This window comes from Bos javanicus, chromosome 5 (genome assembly GCF_032452875.1).
Source record: "Bos javanicus breed banteng chromosome 5, ARS-OSU_banteng_1.0, whole genome shotgun sequence".
Taxonomy (NCBI): Eukaryota; Metazoa; Chordata; class Mammalia; order Artiodactyla; family Bovidae; genus Bos; species Bos javanicus.
This window is the reverse complement of record NC_083872.1, coordinates 117473879-117493183: the sequence shown is the minus strand read 5'-3', so window position 1 is coordinate 117493183 and position 19305 is coordinate 117473879. Positions and strand designations below refer to the sequence as shown.

Sequence of the window (19305 nt, the reverse complement as noted above, 5' to 3'; positions counted from 1 at the left end):
TGCCTGGTTCTTGGTGTGCTGGTTAATTTTGGAGGCTGGGTATTTTTAATATTATGTTGTGAGTCCTCTGGAGGATTTTCTTTTCTTAGGCAGGTGCTCAGCCTGGTTGTACACAGATGGCAAGGCCGTGGGAGGGGGGCTTCCACATCAGTCCAGCTCTTAAGGCCTTTGCACGCTTCTGGGGGCCTCCCTGGTGTTGGTCACTTGGGTGAGGCTGGCACCAGGAGCTGACGGACTTGGCCATTCAGCTCCCAAGGCCCGTCTGCGCATCCTGTGTGTTCTGCTCATGAAGGCCGAGAGGGAGCCCGGCACGTGTCCGTCTACCGGCAGAGCCAGGACGCCCTCCCAGCCCTGCCGGTTGTGCTCCGGTTCCCTGGACACAGGAGCGGGCTTTCTTTCTCTGCATCCAGCAGGCTTGGGCTGCTCCGGTGGCACTCGTGGTAAAGAACCCGCCTGCAGGTGCAGGAGATGTAAGAGACTCAGGTTCGATCCCTGGGTGGGGAAAGACACCCTGGAGAAGGAAATGGCAACCCACTCCAGTGTTCTTGCCTGGAGAATGCCATGGACAGAGGAGCCCAGCGGGCTACAGTCCATGGGGTCGAAAAGAGCCAGACACGCTGAAGCAACTTAGCACACAGGCATCCAGCGTGCAGTTCAAGACCCAGGCTGCCCTTGGAGCAGAGGTGTAAGTGAAAGTCGCTCAGTTGCAAACTCACGGACTATACAGCCCATGGAATTCTCCAGGCCAGGATACTGGAGTGGGTAGCCTTTCCCTTCTCCAGGGGTTCTTCCCAACCCAGGGATCAAACCAGGGTCTCCTGCATTTCAGGTGGATTCTTTACCAACTGAGCTATCAGGGAAGCCCCAGAGGTGGGGATAGAGACAAAGGGAAGGGCCTGCGAGGGCTGCTCCTTCTGCTGGGACCCCGTTTTCTGTGGGGACCCCACTCCTTCTGTGGGGGTGCCACTCCGGCCAGCCGGCCTGCTGCTGTCTGCTTTGGGCTCCTCAGTTAACTGTCTGCCTTCCGTCTGGCCCAGACCTCTTGGTCACAGTCAGCGGGGAGAGGGCAGCCGCGGGTGCCCTGGAGTCTTGGGCTAGTCCTGCGGACGCCGGCCCTCTCAAGCTGCTCTCAAGCCTGCCGTGCTGTTTGCCGCCTCACGCGGGCGATCCTGGCCGCAGCCGTGGGAGCTGTCCTTGGCTTGCTCCATTTCCAAGGTGGCAGTCGGGCCCAGGTGGGGGCTCTACTAGAGCCTGGACCCTGAGATCCTGGGGTGCTCCCCCTGCGAGGATGCTGGTTCTGGGGTCCTCTCAGCGGCCCCCACTGCCTCTCCTGACGGGGGGCTGGGGAGAGCAGGGATCATGGTGCAGGAGTCAGGCATTGTGCCCCAAGTGGCCATGGGGTGCCACTCAGGCCCCCGGAGTTCTCAGTCCCCGATCACTAGGTTGGGGACGCTTACCTGGGGTAGGCTGTGCTGGAAGGAGCACAGGGCTGCGCAGGTGGGAGTTGGGGACTGGCTGCGTCCTGTGTGTGCAAACGCAGCTCCACAGTTGTAAGGTCTGCAGGGCAATGGTCGTTGCAGCCTGTTCCCCGAACCCACAGCCTGGGGACCCACAGAAAAGCCCATCCCGAGCAGGTGCAGCAGCAGCGTTTCCTGAAAGGCCCAGTCCCGTCCTTTCGTGGGTGCTGATGCAGAAAAGCCTTGGGGGCGGCTGGGCCACCTGGAGCCCGACTCTGGGCTGGGGGAACCCTGGCCCCGCCCACCGCCATCCAGGTGGGTGTGCTCTGTTGGGTGGGTGGCCGTGCACCTGGCTTCCGGGACCTTGTAAGAGAAGCAGACCCATAGACGGCAGGGACGTTTCTGCTCCGAGTTGCAGCTCGGAAGCCCACGCAGTGTCCTTGGGTCACGGCCAGCTCTGGGAAGGGCAGGACAGAGCCGAGACTGGCAGTGACCATGGCTCCTGGCCGTCGCAGCCGCCCTGGGTGCCGCCTGGGCAGCCTCTCGCCCAGCCTCGCCCGTGGTCCCTCTGGAACGCGCGGCCCCTCAGTCCCCACCCACGTGGGAGGGTGGCCGCCTGTCACACCAGGCGAGGTCACACTCCCTGGGGACGGGGAGGGGAGGCCAGAGAACCGCGTCTCTTGTCAGCAGAAGGCTTGAGGCTTCCAGCCCAGGTTTGGTTACAAAATTTCAGTCCATTTCTGGAAAGGACTGTGTTACAGGAGAACACTGTTTTGAGTTGTTAACAATTATAATATTTGCTAATGGCTTGTGCTAATGGCTCTCAAAGATTGCTTTGTTATTAGAAGAAAAATTAATGCTGGAGTGACAGGCACAGAGAGAGGCACCTTCAAGTTTGGCTGAAGGGCCTGAAAGTGAGAGAACCGGGGGCTGATCTGAGTCACTGAGTCGGCAGGTGTCGGTCACTCGAGCCGCATTCCATGGAGAAACGGAAATCACTTCAGTATGACTTTATGCAGGCTTCCCAGGGGGCCCAGTGGTAAAGAATCAGCCTGCCAACGCAGGTGACCTGGATTCGATCCCTGAGTCGGGAAGATCCCCTTCCCAGTGTTCTTGCCTGGGAAATCCCATGGATGAGGAGCCTGGCGGGCTGCAGTCCATGGGGTCGCAAAGTCGGACACGACTGAAGCGACTTAGCGCACACGCGTGATTTCATGCAAGGTGCAAACCCTAGTAAAATTACCTACCCTGACACGCTGTTGGTAAGGATATTCTTGTAAATGAAAGCTACGTCCTTCAACATTAAAGATATTCCAACCCCTTGCTGTACGTGGCTGCTTGATTATTGTTGTTATTTTTTTAAAGGTCTTTTTCTTCACCCGTTTCTGAGTGGCTTTGTGGGTGTTCACGTCCACACCTGGGTGCCTGTCCCGCATCCTGCAGGCGGGGGGCACGGCTGTGGGTGAGGGGGCGCCCCGCCTCGGTGTGCGTGTGGTGTGTGTCCATCTGGGTGTGTGTGTATTTGGTGTGTGTGTGTGTGTCCAGGTGTGATATGTGGGTATCTGGTGTGCTTTGGGGGCAGGTAGCCAGGGTGGGGACTAGTGGCCTGGCTGAGGGACTGCAGTGGCCCCTGTGAGTGTGTGGCCAGAGCACACTTACAGAACGTCCAAGCAAGATCTTTGTGATCATGCATTCCAGTAAAGCCTTGTAAATTCATCCTTTACTTCTCTTGGGATTTGTAATGTGTTAGATAAGTTGTAGAATTCATCGTCAATGAACAAAAATGACCAAACTGAGGGTCGTAGCTAGACGTTAGGTTTTCAAGAGGTTTAATAATATAAAATTAAACAAAAATCAAAGACGTGTTCAAACTTGAGAGGTTTTTTTCCAATTTTATGAAAAAGTTGCCTCTTCTTTGTCTTCTTTTATTTTGAATTTGCTTAGTTTTTACAACATTGCAAAAGTTGATACCAGTTAAGATCTCTATTTTAAAGTTAAAAACTGCGATCCTAAACTGCACTTTAATCACACAAACCCCAAACTTCAGCATGGACCACGTGCAGCTTAACACCCCAGGGCGGGAGGGCGACAGGAAGAAGCACGTCTAGTGAGCGGGCGGTGGTTCTGCCTGCGGGGCTCGCGCCCTCCAGCGGGTGATGACTCGTGACCGCATCACTCACGTCTCCTCTTGGGACACTCGTGGTTCTTTCTGAATACTTGCATCACGGAGGTAGCATGCTGTTCCATGGAAAGATGGTCTTGTCCTTAATAAACAGGAGCTCTTTAGTTCTTTGTTCTATGACCGAGTTGCCTAAAGAGCTGTTTCTCATAATCTGTAATGTCTATAGAGAGTAGGTAAACAGTTTGCTTCTGTTGGATTCCAGATTGAGTCTTAAGACCAGGAGAAGTGAAGCCGCACTGGGATGAGGACAAAGAACACGCACGGTGGCTGTTTTCAGTGCCCCCAAGGTGTGCAGCCGCAGAGCCCCGTGCCCACACAGGAGGGCCAGGTGACGGCATGTCTGAGCGCGCCCGGCACTGCCCGCTGGGCGCCTGGGAGGTAGCACAGAGCAGGTTCTGTTTGCTCGCCCCATGAGACTTTCTGTCTTAAATGTTCCAGACCCTTCAGGCTGTGCAGAACGCGAGTCCTCAGAGCCCTGTGGGCGGCCCCTCAGAGCGTGAGCATCCTTCCCCAGTACTGGTGCAGGGGCTTCCTGTGGCGTTGGGCCAGTGTCTCCCCCGAGTGCGCTGGTAAAATACCTGTCCAGTGGGGACCTTGCCAGTGTGCTAGTCGCTCAGCCATGTCGGACTCTTTTTGACCCCGTGGACTGTAGCCCGCCAGGCTCCTCTGTCCATGTGACTCTCCAGGCAAGAATGCTGGAGTGGGCTGCCATTCCCTTCTCCAGGGGCTCTTACCGACCCCAGGATCGAACCCAGCTCTCCTGCATTGCAGGCAGATTCTTTACTCTCTGAGCCACCAGGGAAGCCCAGGGACCTTGCTGCCTGTGGCTTTAAACTCTTTGGTGATTCATGAGTTCAGAGCGGTAGCAACGATTTCTCGGGAAGCCGTCAGTTTGAGATGACAGGAGAATATTTTCATGGAGGTTGTGTCCAAGCCCTCTTGCTGTGGGTTGGTTTGCATGGTGGTCCTGTGGACGGCTCTGCCACAGCTGGCACGCAGGGGTGTGCGGCGAGCCCAGGTTGGGGACCTGGGAAAGAGTTCAGAGGGGCCAGTCAGAGCTGTGGGGGGCAGCTGAAGCCCCCGTGTGACCTGCAGGACCCGGGGGGCCTGCTCAGCCTGGAGCGAGCCGCGGCAGAGGGTGTCATCGCTGCGTGACTGCTCAGCCGCACACGCACACGGATACACATCACACAGATGTACGCACACACGGACACGCACAGAGCCGGGAGGGAGCGCCCACGGGGCCTGGGGGCCACGGGAGGGACGCCGTGCCGGCAGACAGCCGGGGCGTCAGGCGGGGGCACGGCGGGTTGAGTCCGGTCTGCTGCACCGGCCCCCAGCAGCTAAGGTTGTTTTACGACGTGCACGTCCTCCAAGCAGCTCGGAGCGTAAACAATGCGGTGAGCGCTGGAGTCGTCTTCCGGGAGCGTGGAGTCAGCCGTGTCTGGTCTCGGCGCCTCGGTTGAGACTGGACAGGACCCCTGACCCTTCAGCTGGGCCCACATGAGTGTTGGCTCAGTGCCCTTTTTTTTTATTTTTATTGAAGGATAATTACTTTACAGACTTTTGCTGTTTTCTGTCAAACTTCAACATGAATCAGCCATAAGTATACATAGATCCCCTCCCTTTCGAACCTCCTTCCCATCTGCCTCCCCTTCCCACCCCTCTAGGTTGATACAGAGCCCCTGTTTGAGTTTCCTGAGCCATACAGCAAATTCCCGTTGGCTGTCTATTTGACATATGGTAATGTAAGTGTCCATGTTACTCTCTCCACACATCCCACCCTCTCCCCCCTCTCCCCATGTCCATCAGTCTATTCTCTATGTCTGTTTCTCCATTGCTGCCCTGTAAATAAATTCTTCAGTACCATTTTTCTAGATTCCGTATATGTGCGTTAGAATACTATATTTATCTTTCTCTTTCTGACTTACTTCACTCTGTATAATAGGTTCTAGGTTAATCCACCTCATCAGAACTGACTCAAATGTGTTCCTTTTTATGGCTGAGTAATATTCCATTGTGTATATGTACCACGGCTTCTTTATCCATTCATCCGTTGATGGGCATCTAGGTTGCTTCCACGTTCTAGCTACCGTCAACAGTGCTGCAATGAATGATGGGATACATGCATCTCTTTCGATTTTGGCTTCCTTGGGGTATACGCCTAGGAGTGGGATTGCTGGGTCATATGGTGCTTTTATTCCAGTTTTTTAAGGAACCTCCATATCGTCTTCCATAGTGCCTGTACATTCAGTGACCTTTTGACATCACAGGGCCAAACACTCTAGCTTCGGGGGGAGCTGAGCGCCTCTGTTTCGAGTGGAGGCCGGTGCTGGGTTGCCCGTGTATGGTGATGGACCTTCCCCCGCTCTCCCTGCACCCCGGAGGCCCTGCGGCTCCATCCCACGGGGACCCCAGCCCCTGGCCTTCAGGGAGGCGTGCCTTGGGCTTGCTCTTCTTGCTGTCCCTGTGTGCAGCTGCCTCGGGAGGAAAGCCTCTCTCTGGGGCCGACCTCAGCTCAATGCACACCCAGCGGGACAAGGCTGGTGAGGCCTCTGTCCCCTCGAACCTTGGGGATCTCACAGCGGCAGGGCTGTGACCCAGTGTGGGCGCTGCCACCCTGCACACATGCTGAGTCGCTTCTGCCGTGTCCAGCTCTTTGCGACCCCATGGACTGTGTAGCCCACCAGGCTCCTCTGTCCATGGAATTTCCCAGGGAAGAATACTGGAGCGGGTTGCCATTTCCTCCTCCAGGGGGTCTTCCCAACCAGGGATCAAACTCACGTCTCCTGCATCTCTTGCCAGCCTGGCAGGTCACTGAATCCGAGCACCCGGAGCCTAGAGCTGAGCAGGGGGTTCCTGCCTGTGTTGGGAAGCCTCGGGGGTCTTCTGCCTTTTGAGTGGTCTTATCCGAGCATGAGAGGAGGTGGAGGGAGCCCCAGTCTTCCTCCCCGGGCTTGGTCCCCGAGAGGACAGACGAGTGGCTCCTGGTAGGGGACGGCCTCTGTCTGCCCGATCCGGTCACGGGGTGCCCACTGCACCATTTGTCCTCAGGGTGGCCGTTGCCCCAGGCAGACTCCTTTTTTTCATCTCAAGAAATTTTAAAAATCACCCTGAGAAAGTCACTTTGCTTTAGTAATTTAGTAGAGCAGAGGTTTTATACAGGCTGCCAATAAGACTGCCATCCCAGCAAGGCTGCTTGACTTGGCTTGAAAATCTTACTTCTGTTGTAGGTGTGTGTGGCGGGGAGGCAGGGGGTGATTATCCAGAGTTGAAAAAATCCTTGTTTGATCAGAGCAGGTGTTGGGCGTGGAGCCTCAGTTTGCTCTCTGCTTCCTGTTTGGAGAAGGGTCACCGAGCCCACCAGCTCTGGAGGCAGCGGGAGACGCTGGCCGGCCTCTGGCAGAACCAGGGTGGCGGGCAGGGGGTGCTGCTTTAGTGGCCGGAGCCCAGGGGTCTGCTGAAACCCTCCAGTGGCGGATGGCCCCATCGCAAAGAGGTGCTGGGGTGGGGGCGAGGGAGCCCTGGGCCAGGGAGGCACCCAGGGAGTCGAGCGTCTCTTCCAGAACCTTCTGTTCCGAAGCTTGCTTGAAAGGGGACGTTGGGCTGTGACTTTATAAAGGGAGAGGAGACGCCCACGGGCCTCGGCCCCTGATCCTGCGATGTGTTGCAGCCGGCCCAGGGACCACGGGGGCGCCTCCAGCCGTGGCAGGAGCAGCTCGGGGAGCGCCGTCTGGGCGTGGATGCCTGCCCCAGTCTGGTGGGGGACGCTGCTCGGGGGAGATGCGGTGGCCAGGGCAGGCGCGGGCCTTTCATCTGTCCAGCGAGTCCGGTGCCGGCGTCGATTTGGTCTGAAAGCCACTGCACCACCTCGCATCACTCACCCTTTCACGGAAGACTTTGGGCTTTTTATCTAATCTCTTGTGCAACGCAGGATTATGCAGAATGCAAGCCAAGGGAGAGAAATGCTAATTAGTGCAGGAAATGAAAGTGGCCCAGTTCCCACCATCAGCTCTCTGCCAGGTGCGCCTCCCGTGTCCGTCCACAGACGTGAACCGGCCATGCCCACGTGTGTGTTCACCCGACGTGCACTGCTGAGCCCCAAGGCCCCTCCGCGCCAGCACAGGCAGGGCGACCCGGGGACCACCGTGTCATTTTCCCTGCACTGTGCCCGTGACTGATTCTCGGAGCCACGCGCAGCCAGCAGCACCGGAGACTTAAGTGACAGGTTTTGAGCGGGTCATCCCGCCAGCCATGCGTGACTTGGGGCCTCTCCCAGACTCTCGACGCCCCCTCACTGGAGGGGAGGGTTTTGAAGACGAGGGTGTGACCGCACACGCGAGGCGACACAGAGCAGGCACCGAGGCCCGTGGCCGGGGGTCAGCGGGCGGGGGAGGCGGAAAGGAGCCTGCCATCTGTGCCGGACCCCGCCCTCCTCGCCCCGACCCGGCCGTTTCCACAGCCCCTGCCAGTTTCACCTGCCAACCCCACGTGTCATCAGGAGGTTCAGGCTGAACTCTCAGCCCAGCAGACGGAGGGGCTGAGGGAGCCGGGTGGGACCGGCCTCTGTTCCAAGCCCGTCACTCACCAAGCCCTGCTTTTGATTGACAACCCCCCACCCTCCCCACCAGGCCTCCTGGGTGGCTCAGTGGTAAAGAATCTGCCTGCCAAGCAGGAGATGTGAGTTTGATCCCTCGGTCAGGAAGATCCCCTGGAGAAGGACATGGCAACCCTCTGCAGTATTCCTGCCTGGGAAATCCCATGGACAGACGCACCCGGTGGGCTCCAGTCCTTGGGGTCACAAAGAGTCGGACGTGACCTAGCGCCTTAACAATAACAACAACCGCCCCGGCTCAGGCTCGCCTAGGACGGCCTCCATCTGGACCCTGGGTCTTGCCCTTCCTCGATCAGGCAAGATGTAGAGAGTGGTGTTTTGTCAGATCCCATGATCTCTGTCCCTTTTTAGAGAAAATAATTGTGTTTGTCACCACGTCTGTTACGTGGACAAGCAGTGCGCGTGTGAAAGCTTGTATCCTGCTGACCTGGCTTTGTTTTTCTTCTCAGCCAAGCAGCAGATGAAGCTGTGGGTAAGCTGAGTGTAGTAGAAGCCAAGAGTCACTGGAATTTTTCCCTCTTGGGGTGTTAGAGCCCCCACCCCACCCCAGTGAAAGCGCCTCAGTCTCAGGCCCTCTGTGAGGCTCCACCCCCGAATGTCCCTGCACCCCCTTCTCTCCCGGGCGGCCCCGTCGCAGCCTCCTCTGGTCCGACTGCTGGCAGGCCGGGGTCAGATACCCCTTGGGAGCAGGGGATACGAGAGGGGTCACAGCTTCGGAGAGTCAGAGCCCGGGAGAGAGGCCCTGGGTGGAGGCTCTACTGGGTCGGGTCTGCCCAGCCAGCTTCCAGCTCTTCTGCGAGAGTGTCCCTTTCCCGCCCCAGCCCAGCACCTCTAACCTTGGGGACACCCCGCTGTCGGAACTTCGAGGCGTCTAAGCTGGATCTTGTAACTTGATTTCCTTAGGCCGCCAGGCCAGAGGTGAAGCAAGGTCATTCCAGGTGTCAGCACCGTCGGGTCATTTAGCTGTCGCAGAAACGGAGCCCGTCGGCGCTCGCAGGCCTCCGAGCCAGCCCGGGGCCTCGAGTCGCCGCGCACCTCTGTGTGACGGTGGACGGGGTTTCCACCCGCTTCGCCGGCGGGCTTGGGGGTCGTAGCCTGTTCACGCTGGGGGCGTGACCTGCAGCCTCCCTGCTCCCAGGTCCTGTCTTGGCGAGGTCTTTCTGGCCCCGCGTTCGGTCACAGGCTGTCGCCTCGCGCTTCCCACGGCTGTTTGTGTCCGGCCTTACCTGAGGCCCGTGGTGACGACTGGGTCTCCAGTCGAGGGTGTGCCGTGCTGTCCTCCCCGCGCCCACCCGGGCACCGACTTCCTCCTCCTGCGCCCGAGTGGGTGGTGGGACCCCGAGCCCCCTGCCCCCCACCTTGGTGTGGCCCCGACCCACCCGCACACGGCGGGGTCCTGGTCTGTCCTGGGCCTCCTTCCCTCTTCATTTCTGAGCAGACTGAACCGCAGGTGCTGGGGCGTGAACACCCTTCCCCGGGTTCAGCACGGGAGCTGGCCTGGGAAGCCCCAGCCCACTTCGGTCCCTGTGGACGAAACACCCTGTCTTGTAGCGCTGAGGCTCACAATGACACGGGGCTTGTCGCCTGCCTCTGGGATGTCCCAGTGCGTGGAGTCGCTCTCCTGCCGCTCAGGTGAGTCCTGTGACCCGCTGAGCGAGGGCGTGGTGTCTTTGCAGATGCCTGCACGGTGCCTATTTCCGAGATCATCACCGTTGAGGAAACGGACGTTAACGGGAAGCAGTACAGCAGCGGAAAATGGCAGAAAATGGAAAAGCCCTATGCTTTCACAGGTAATCTGCCCTAAAGCCCCTCGTAGCTCCAGGCAGGTCACATGAAAGAGAACTCCTGTGTCATTCGCTTAACGGACTCACTGTGTCCTTGGTTTATAGAAAGGTCCTTGTATCAGTTTTCCAAGCTCTGTTTTTTTTTTTTTTTTTTTTTACTGAGGTATAATTGGTTTACGGCAGTGTGTGAATCTCTGCTGTAGAGCAAAGTGAGTCAGTTATGCATATCCAAGCTCTGCTTTTAATGTTTGTTCATCTTTTACATTTCTTTATTATTATTCTTTTTTTACATGGGTTAAAAGAACTGAGGGGTAGACTCTCTTCTCTCATACACACTGGAAGGGATTAACTATCAGAGGAAAGGGGCAGTCAGGGGAGCTGGGTGTGACGCGGGGCTCACGCGTGTGTTCTCCGTGCAGTGCACCGAGTAAGGGGCGGTCAGGGGAGCTGGGCGTGGCGCGGGGCTCACGCGTGTGTTCTCCATGCAGTGCACCGAGTAAGGGGTGCATCAGGGGAGCTGGGCGTGGCGCGGGGCTCACGCGTGTGTTCTCCATGCAGTGCACCGAGTAAGGGGTGCATCAGGGGAGCTGGCGTGGCGCGGGGCTCACGCGTGTGTTCTCCGTGCAGTGCACCGAGTAAGGGGTGCATCAGGGGAGCTGGGCGTGGCGCGGGGCTCACGCGTGTGTTCTCCGTGCAGTGCACCGAGTGCGGAGGGCCCGGCGGCACCGCTGGAGGTGGGCGCAGGTGACGTTCTGGTGCCCGGAGGAGCAGCTGTACCACCTGTGGCTGCAGACCCTGCGGGAGCTGCTGGAGACGCTGAGTACGTGCCTGCTTTGTGCTCAGCGCAAAAGCGGACGTAGCGAGACGCTGTGACTTCTGAACACTTTTCTGGTTAGAGGACTGCACGGGGGGTGCCCGGAGCCTGGCCCCCGGGCACCAGCACCTTCGCTTACGAGCGTGAGGCCGGGGCAGGCCCCTTGGCGCCGTGGGCCTGGGTTTCTTTTCCTGGGAACTGGGCTGGTGAGCCCTGTGCTCGAGGCGAGGAGGACTGCACCAGTGCCCGCGGACGCCTGTGTCCACCGGGGCGTCTGAGCTGTGAATTGTCGCTGTGAGGAGGGTCTGTCTGTCCCATTTACAAAACAGTAGCTCGTTTTGTGCCTGGAACACCCATGTTGTTTGGGTATATGTATTTTTTAATTGGAGAATAATTGATTTACAGAGTTGTGTTAATTTCTGCTATGAGCACAGTGACTCAGTTATGTGTGTGTGTGTGTGTGTACACGTTTTTCTTCAGATTCTTTTCCATTATGGTTTATAACAGGATACTGAATATAGTTCCCCTGTGCCATGCAGTAGAAACTTACTGTTTATCATCATATATGTGATATTTTGCTAATCTGTTTTGGGTATAGTCTTAATATACAGTCTCAACAGCTGAGTACAATCTTCAGCCACAGAAAAGAAAGAGCGTGTGTTTAGCTTGCTTTTCTATCATTTAAAATTAATTTGGCGCCTAGATCTAGAAACTGGATTTTAATGTATTTGAAGGCAGCATTCCCCACGTAGCAGCTTCAGAGTGGCTTCCTGGCTTGGGAAAAGCACGCCTTTGGCTTCGCATCTGGGTGGTGGGACTTGGTCTCTGCATTTCACCATCTAATTCTGCCGGACAGGACGGGTGTCTACTACTCGCCGTCTAACCAATGGGTCCACCTTCCCCCCATCTCAGACCTCTGGCGCTTGGTCCTCTGCTTGTCCGGCTGGGCCTCTGAACGAGTCTGAGCGCGTCCCTCACTGTGACTTAGGCGCTGTCGTTGTTCCGTAGCATCTCGACCGAAGCACTTGCTGGTGTTCATCAACCCGCTCGGAGGGAGAGGACAGGGCAAGCGGATCTACGAGAAGAAAGTGGCCCCGCTCTTCACACTGGCCTCCATCACCACCGAGATCATTGGTAAGGCGTGAGGGCTCTGCGTGGTGTGCAGAAGTAGGATTGGGAACGATCCAGGGAAGGTTTTCATTGGATACTTTGTGAATGTGTGTGGCCATACCACGCAGCTTGTGGGATCTCTGTTCCCTGAGCTTGAACCTGGACCCTTGGCCATGGAAGTGTAGAGTCTTAACCACTGGACTTCCAGGGAATTCCCTAAGAGTCTTTTAACTAAATAGAATGTCGGGGTTTTGGCATGCCAGAATGAGAGGAATGCAAAGTAAAGAGTGTAGACTGTTCCAGCCGTCGGTTAGCATATAAATCCCTCAAGAAAAAGAGCAAGAGGGAAAAGCACAAAGACCACAGACAGAAAGTTCTTGCAGGAGATGCAGTTAGTAAGGCTTGGAAATCGTTTCACCAGTGAGTGACATTTTAAAGGACCACGGTGCGATGCCACATTTGTGGCACTGAGCTTCAGAGCACGTCCTCGATGCCGGGAGGCTGTGGGGAGACAGTGCCTCCTATTCAGCGCCTCGAAGGATTTGAGTAAACTTATTAAAGGGCCACTTGGCGGTGCGGGTCAAGCATCTTAGGGTTTTTTAACTTCCCAGGGGAAACCATCAGCTGTGCAGAGAGGGAGGTACGCAGATGTCTCTCGACTCGTTTTTATAAAAGCGAAACAGTGGAAACCACTGATGCCCCAAACAAGAAACATGGATAACATTGAGCTGAATCTGGAGGAATAGTTTGTAGTTCTTTAAAATGGTCTTTACAAGGACGTTTCAGTGATAGAAAGGGGGTTGTGATAAGATGCTGAGGGAGAAAGGACACAAAATTGTGTGCACAAGAGTTTTAGAAATTATAATGAGTAAACGGACGATGGATTGACATTTTCTACATTTGGTATTCTAAAATTTACAAAGTCTTTTGGCTACTAAGGGGAAACTATGAAATAGAAGATGTAACCTCTTCCCCCCAAAATCGTTATTTGTTGGCAATTAAGCGCCAATAAGGAGAAGGCAATGGCACTCCACTCCAGTACTCTTGCCTGGAAAATCCCATGGATGGAGGAGCCTGGTAGGCTGCAGTCCATGGGGTTGCTAAGAGTCAGACACGACTGAGCGACTTCACTTGCAGTTTTCACTTTAATGCATTGGAGAAGGAAATGGCAACCCACTCCAGTGTTCTTGCCTGGAGAATCCCAGGGACGGGGGAGCCTGGTGGGCTGTCATCTCTGGGGTCGCACAGAGTCAGACATGACTGAAGCGACTTAGCAGCAGCAGCAAGCGCCAATAATGGGACATCTTACCTGCGGAGTGGATTCTGGGAGGCCGTGCTCCCTGAGGCCAGCTCCATCCCTCTCCGTGAAGGGGATTTGGGGAAGACTGAGGAGGATTCCTTACAGCCAACCCCCCTGAGGATTTTATAGGCCCTCAGTTTAAAGTGGTTTAACCCGCCTTCACTTTAAAGCGGATTCTCAGGCTTGAGTGTAAACACTACAAGCTCATGTTGTCTCTCCACAGTAACTGAACGTGCCAATCATGCCAAGGAGAGTCTGTATGAGCTCAACATCGATAAGTACGACGGGTGAGTGAGGCCCCCATCCCCTACTTTCAGCCCGTCCTCACCGGCCCTTCTCCCTCCCTCCCCCCGAAGTAAACCTGCCTCTCCTCAAGCTGGGCAAAGCAGGAACTGCGGAGGACCCTGCGTTCCTCTGCTCCTCAGAGGAACGCCGTGGAAGTTTGGTTTCCCTTCTCAGTCTTACCGCCTCATACAGAAATCTTCTCATTTGAAGGTGATCACCTCTTGTCCCTAAATATGTGTGTGTGTGCCCTAAAGTCGAGGAGGTCCTCAGAGCTAAGGTGCGGGCATCACTCACTGCCCAGGAGATGGGCCCTGACACAGACGCCGTCACCCGTGTGCTGTCCTGACCCAGGTTCTACACGCGCTCCTTTAGTTCCCTAAAACAAAAGAGCCCCGGGGCAGGCGTGGCCTTCAGATGCAGGGCCGTGTCTCTGGCCTCCTGTAGCCCCTCACGGGTCCTCGGCCTTCCTGGCAGGGCCGACTGCCGCCCGTCCCTTGGTCTGGGGTCCAAGACCTCCTCTCGGTCAGGACCCGGGTGTGCGTTTCCGGCTGCGATGGCACGGGGGTGCAGATGGCACGGGGGTGCAGGGCTGGTCCCTGTCTGCATCTCTGCTGTCCCTGTGCGCTGGTCAGCTCCTGCAAACCGGCCTCCTCTGCCTCAGGCACAGCTGTCCCCTTGCCCGGCACAGGGCTGGTACGTGGTCGGGGCCTGGTGGATGAGCAGAGAGCGAGAAAGGTGGTGAGGAGACGGAAAGCTCACACACGGCGCCCCTCTGGGTGCGGGAGTTTTGGTTGAGACTCACATGGCGAATAGCATGGAGATGGGATTGGAGCCGGGAGGCCGCCAGGGTTTATGGGTCCATGGCAGGAGCAGCTGGACGCCGGCAGAGGGCACAGGACAGGGGGATGCCCTCCAGGACGTCTAGGGGAGAATCGGCTAGTCCCCGTGACCAGGTGCTCCCCAAGCGTCACCCAGCAGGTTTCGAATCCCGTGTAGCCAGCTGGGGGTCACGTCAGCTGAGCTGGGGGCCCGGCCTGTCCGGTCGTGTGAAGGCTCAGGGCCCGTGCAGCCAGCATCTGTCTGACCCTCGTCCCCGTCTCTCCAGCTGTGTGACCAGGGCCACCAGCACCGTCTCTGCTGGCGCTCGGCGTCCTGAGTGTCACTGCTCCTGCTCCCAGGGCCCCGAGAAGGCTCTCGGGTCCCCAGTGGGCGACTGTGGCCCTGGGGACGTCAGGTAGCTTGAGGGTCAGCAGATCCAGGGTCACACGGCAGGAGTGGGCCGTGGTGGGGGAGGGGCCAGGAGGGAGCCGTGTGTCACCTGCCACAGGGTCCAGGCTCCTGGGGACCTTGGTCAGGGGCTGGCAGGGGAAGAGGGGTCTGTGGGGGTCTTGCCGGCTTACCTTTCAGCAGCCGTGCTGGAGGGCAGGGGCGTCCTCTGAGGCCTGGTCCCAGCCCCGCCTTCACTTGGTCCCCCAGACCTTTCAGAGCCCGGCCTGTGGCTACAGCGGGCTCCGAAGGCTCCCCTCCTTAGACACAGAGGGTCTAATGCCGTCTGCCGGGAGCAGGAGCAGGAGCAAAGTGGGTGGGTGGGGGCCGGCGGTCCCAGCGGCACAGGCAGTCAGGAAGGCCCTGCCTGGACCCTCGGGGAGCTGGGGGCCGGCCACGGGTGCTGAGTCCGCCCCCTGTTCCTCCCGCAGCATCGTGTGCGTGGGCGGAGACGGCATGTTCAGCGAGGTTCTCCACGGCCTGGTGGGCAGGACGCAGAGGGACGCCGGCGTGGACCAGAACCAGCCCCGGGCCACGCTGGTGCCCAGCCCACTGCGCATCGGCATCATCCCCGCGGGTACGTGGGCCCGACGTCGGGCTCTGTCCATTGGGGGGTGGGGTGAGCAGGGTCTGTCCACTGGGGGCTGGGGTGGGCGGGGCCTGTCCACTGGGGGAGGTGGGTGCGCAGGTCTGTCCACTGGGGGCACCTGGGTGTCGGGGTCTGTCCATTATGAGGGGGCCGGGCATCAGGGTCTGTCCACTGTGAGGGGGCCAGGCGTCCGGGTCTGTCCATCGGGTGCAGGCCGGGCAGGTCGCCCGTGGCTTTGCCTTCAGGTTTACTCCATTTCAGGCGTGCTCTTCTCTCCACGCACCGGACGTGGGACCACGGCTGCATGCGGGAAGGGGTCCTGCCCTCCTCCCCGGGCACCAGGTTCCCACCAGGTGGTGGCGGTGGTCTGTGCTCTCAGAGAGCCGACTGTTGGTGGTGGGTGGGCATTGGGGCCTGGAGCACAGTGGAGGAGAAGGGGAGCCCAGGGAGCAGGCGGCGGCCTGGAAGAAGCAACTGGTGCCTGGAGCCGGGGCTGGGTGTCAGGGCTGGGGGCCTCGGGGTGTAAGGTGGCTGGCTTGTCCTGAGTTGGCTGGCTTAGTGTGTTTCATGACTCAAGGAAGCACCTCGTTCTTTCAAAGGACCCACTGTAGTCAGGGAGTAGGAGGTGAGGCAGGGGCTTTGTGTACATCTAACCGGGAGGGGTCATAACTTTTCTTCCAAGGATTTCTTTGGAAGGAATGATGCTAAAGCTGAAACTCCAGTACTTTGGCCACCTCATGCAAAGAGTTGACTCATTGGACAAGACTCTGATGCTGGGAGGGATTGGGGGCAGGAGGAAAAGGGGATGACAGAGGATGAGATGGCTGGATGGCATCACCGACTTGATGGACGTGAGTCTGAGTGAACTCCGGGAGTTGGTGATGGACAGGGAGGCCTGGCGTGCTGCGATTCATGGGGTCGCAAAGAGTCAGACACGACTGAGCGACTGAACTGAACTGAACGGGGAGGGGACGCCCTCCCTGCCCTTGTCTGAGCTGCAGCGGCAGGGACCCTGCTGGGTCAGCCTCGGGTATGAATGGTGCCGTCGCCCCGTTTTCTGGCTGAAGATGCTGGTGAGGTTCCACGGTCAGAGGGCAGATTTGTATGTTATGAGTCTATATGTTACCAGCCATAAGAAGCCATCAGTTAGCTTAGATTAACTATTAACACTTAAAGAGCCTTTACTCTGATCGCACACTGGAGCAGATTCTGTTGCTCTGAGAGACGACCAAGGCTGCCTGCGACCCAGCGCCTCTTTGTGCAGCCATGGACCTGCAGCCCCGTCCCACGTCACTTAGGCTGAGGGACGTGCAGAATGCTCTGGGGCCTGAGGACACGGCGTCTGGACCCTGCCTGCGGCCGCAGCTTGCGTGCCTGGCAGCACGGTGGTGACTGTGATGGGTCTCGGTCAGTGCTGGTCGTGTGTCTGTGCGATATTTAGTGTGCAGTTCTGGGCACCGTCAGTTTACTTTGGGGAAGTCTAGACTGGGGTTTTCAGCTGTTCTGCAGACGTTTAAATTTCCGTTTCAGCCCCGTCCCCAGCCCACTGAGTCAGGATCTCGGGGGTGGAGCAGGGTGCAGAAGTCGGCTATAAATAAGCAGCTGGGAGATTCTCTGCCCACTCAGGTGGTGACCCAGTTAGAACCAGGACAGGCCTAGGGAGGACCCATAGCATCACTGATCCAGGCACTAGCTGGGTGCTCTGAGGTTACCTGCCCTTCCCAGACGACCCGGGACTGAGCTGGGCTGGGGCTCCGGGTCTATCAGGACCCATGGGCCGCTGTGCCCCTTCTGTGACCCTCACAAGCTGTCTAGTGTGCACTTCCCCTTGAGCCCCTTGGGGCTGGTGGTCTGGAGCCCCAGGGCTGCTGCCCATCTTCATAGCAGCCGGGCACTACTGCAAGTCCTGCCCCGCCACCCGAGGTCCACCCCCCACGCCCCACACAGGGCCCAGACGAGGTCTCTGAAAGCTCTGTGAGGAGCTCATTGATAGTAATCAAGGTCAGTCTCAGCATTCCTGATGACTCAACCTCAGTGTTATGGTCTGATGCAAAGAGCCGACTCACTGGAAAAGACCTTGATTCTGGGAAAGATTGAGGGCAGGAGGAGAAGGGCAAGACAGAGGATGAGATGGATGGATGGCATCACTGACTCGACGGACATGAGTTTGAGTAAACTCCGGGAGTTGGTGATGGACAGGGAGGCCTGGTGTGCTACAGTCCATGGGGTTACAAAGACTGGACATGACTTAGCGACTGAACAACAAACAGGAACAACCTCAGGAACTAATTTTGTAGGTAGATTGTATTTATGCCGTACTTCCTCCAGTCCTTGGAAGAAAAGGAAGTGCTTACTGCTTCCCTACTTGGAAACACGTTAGGATCTTAAGTTCCTGCAGTGACGTTAAGGATCTCTCCCCGTCTTAGGGTCGACAGACTGCGTGTGCTACTCGACCGTCGGCACAAACGACGCGGAGACCTCGGCTCTGCACATCATCGTGGGTAGGCGCCCCGTTACTGCTGCTCGGCTCGCGGGACCCCAGGGCTCCAGGCGCACACAGGCATCCGTCTGCCTCACCACGCGGGTGCCCTGGCCCGACCCCTTGCGGGGCCCTGTCTGCCACCCTCCCCTGCCACCATCCAGCTCGTCCAGCTGGGTGACCCTCAGAAACACAGGCGCTGCTCAGACCCTCCAGGGCCCTCACCCAGCCTTGGGGCGCCTGGCACCCGTGCCCCGGCCGGCCCCCCCCTCACCCCCTGCACTGGCCAGGCACACCCCCAGCCTTGGGGCGCCTGGCACCCGTGCCCCGGCCGGCCCCCCCCTCACCCCCTGCACTGGCCAGGCGCACTCCGCCCACAGGCGCTGCTCAGACCCTCCAGGGCCCTCACCCAGCCTTGGGGCACCTGGCACCCGTGCCCCGGCCGGCCCCCCCTCACCCCCTGCACTGGCCAGGCGCACCCCGCCGGTCTGGAGCCCTGATCTCAGCCCTCTTCCCTGCTCAGGACTTGGCCCCTTATCATCCTGGGGGGACAGACCCCCCCCAACTCCTCTAGACGGCGTGTCCCCGGGGCAGGAGACCCTGCAGCAGTCGTCACTGCTCGGCGCTGTCCAGGCGCCTGCAGGGCCCCCGTGTGGCTCCCTGCCCTGTCCTCGTCCCCGACGGCAGTCCTGTACTCCATGTCCCCCGCAGTCACAAGGGCCGTGTTTACAGGCGGTGCCTTCGTGACTTTATGGCTGAGAACCCAGGTGCCTCGTCCTCCTCCTCAAGACCACTGTCCTCTCAGCTAGCAGCAGCCTTTAGCGAGCTTCCTGGCCCTGTTGTTCCCTCCCCACAGAGCAGCTTTCCCAGCCCCTTTCGGAAATCTGAGCCAGGCTCCCACGTGGCCTCTCTCCGCAGGGGACTCGCTGTCCATGGACGTGTCGGCCGTGCACCATGACAGCACGCTCCTGCGGTACTCGGTGTCCCTGCTGGGCTACGGCTTCTACGGCGACATCATCAAGGACAGTGAGAGGAAGCGGTGGATGGGCCTCATCAGATACGACTTCTCAGGTAGCCCGGCTCCCGGCCTTCCCTGCGCCCCCAGCCCCTGCCGGTCGCTCTCCCTGGGGCGCGGGCCCCCGGGTCCCCGGGTGCAGGGCTGGGAATGGAGGTCAGCTGACTCCAGGTCGGACAAACCAGTGAGGGTCTGCAGTTTCAGGCCGTGTGCAGCACCAGCTTTCGGCGTTTAAATGCAGAGTGAAGTGAAAGGCTCTGTCGTGTCCAACTCTTTGCGACCCCATTGGACTATACGGCCCATGGACTTCTCCAGGCCGGAATACTGGAGTGGGTAGCCTTTCCCTTGTCCAGGGAATCTTCCCAACCCAGGGATCGAACCCAGGTCTCCTGCATTGCAGGCGGATTCT

The 19305-nt window shown here is 58.2% G+C and overlaps 1 protein-coding gene across 1 annotated transcript in view; it reads left to right on the top strand.

Annotated features, from left to right (window-relative positions):
- Window positions 1-19305, top strand: part of CERK (ceramide kinase) — a gene marked incomplete at its 5' end in the record, with an annotated part of 37036 nt that overhangs the window by 9624 nt on the left and 8107 nt on the right. The window contains 7 exons of the mRNA XM_061419098.1: window positions 9931-10044; window positions 10736-10858; window positions 11861-11986; window positions 13486-13549; window positions 15245-15390; window positions 17829-17903; window positions 18800-18952. Of these exons, the coding sequence (XP_061275082.1) occupies window positions 9931-10044; window positions 10736-10858; window positions 11861-11986; window positions 13486-13549; window positions 15245-15390; window positions 17829-17903; window positions 18800-18952 (801 nt within the window). The remainder of the gene's footprint in view (window positions 1-9930; window positions 10045-10735; window positions 10859-11860; window positions 11987-13485; window positions 13550-15244; window positions 15391-17828; window positions 17904-18799; window positions 18953-19305) is intronic.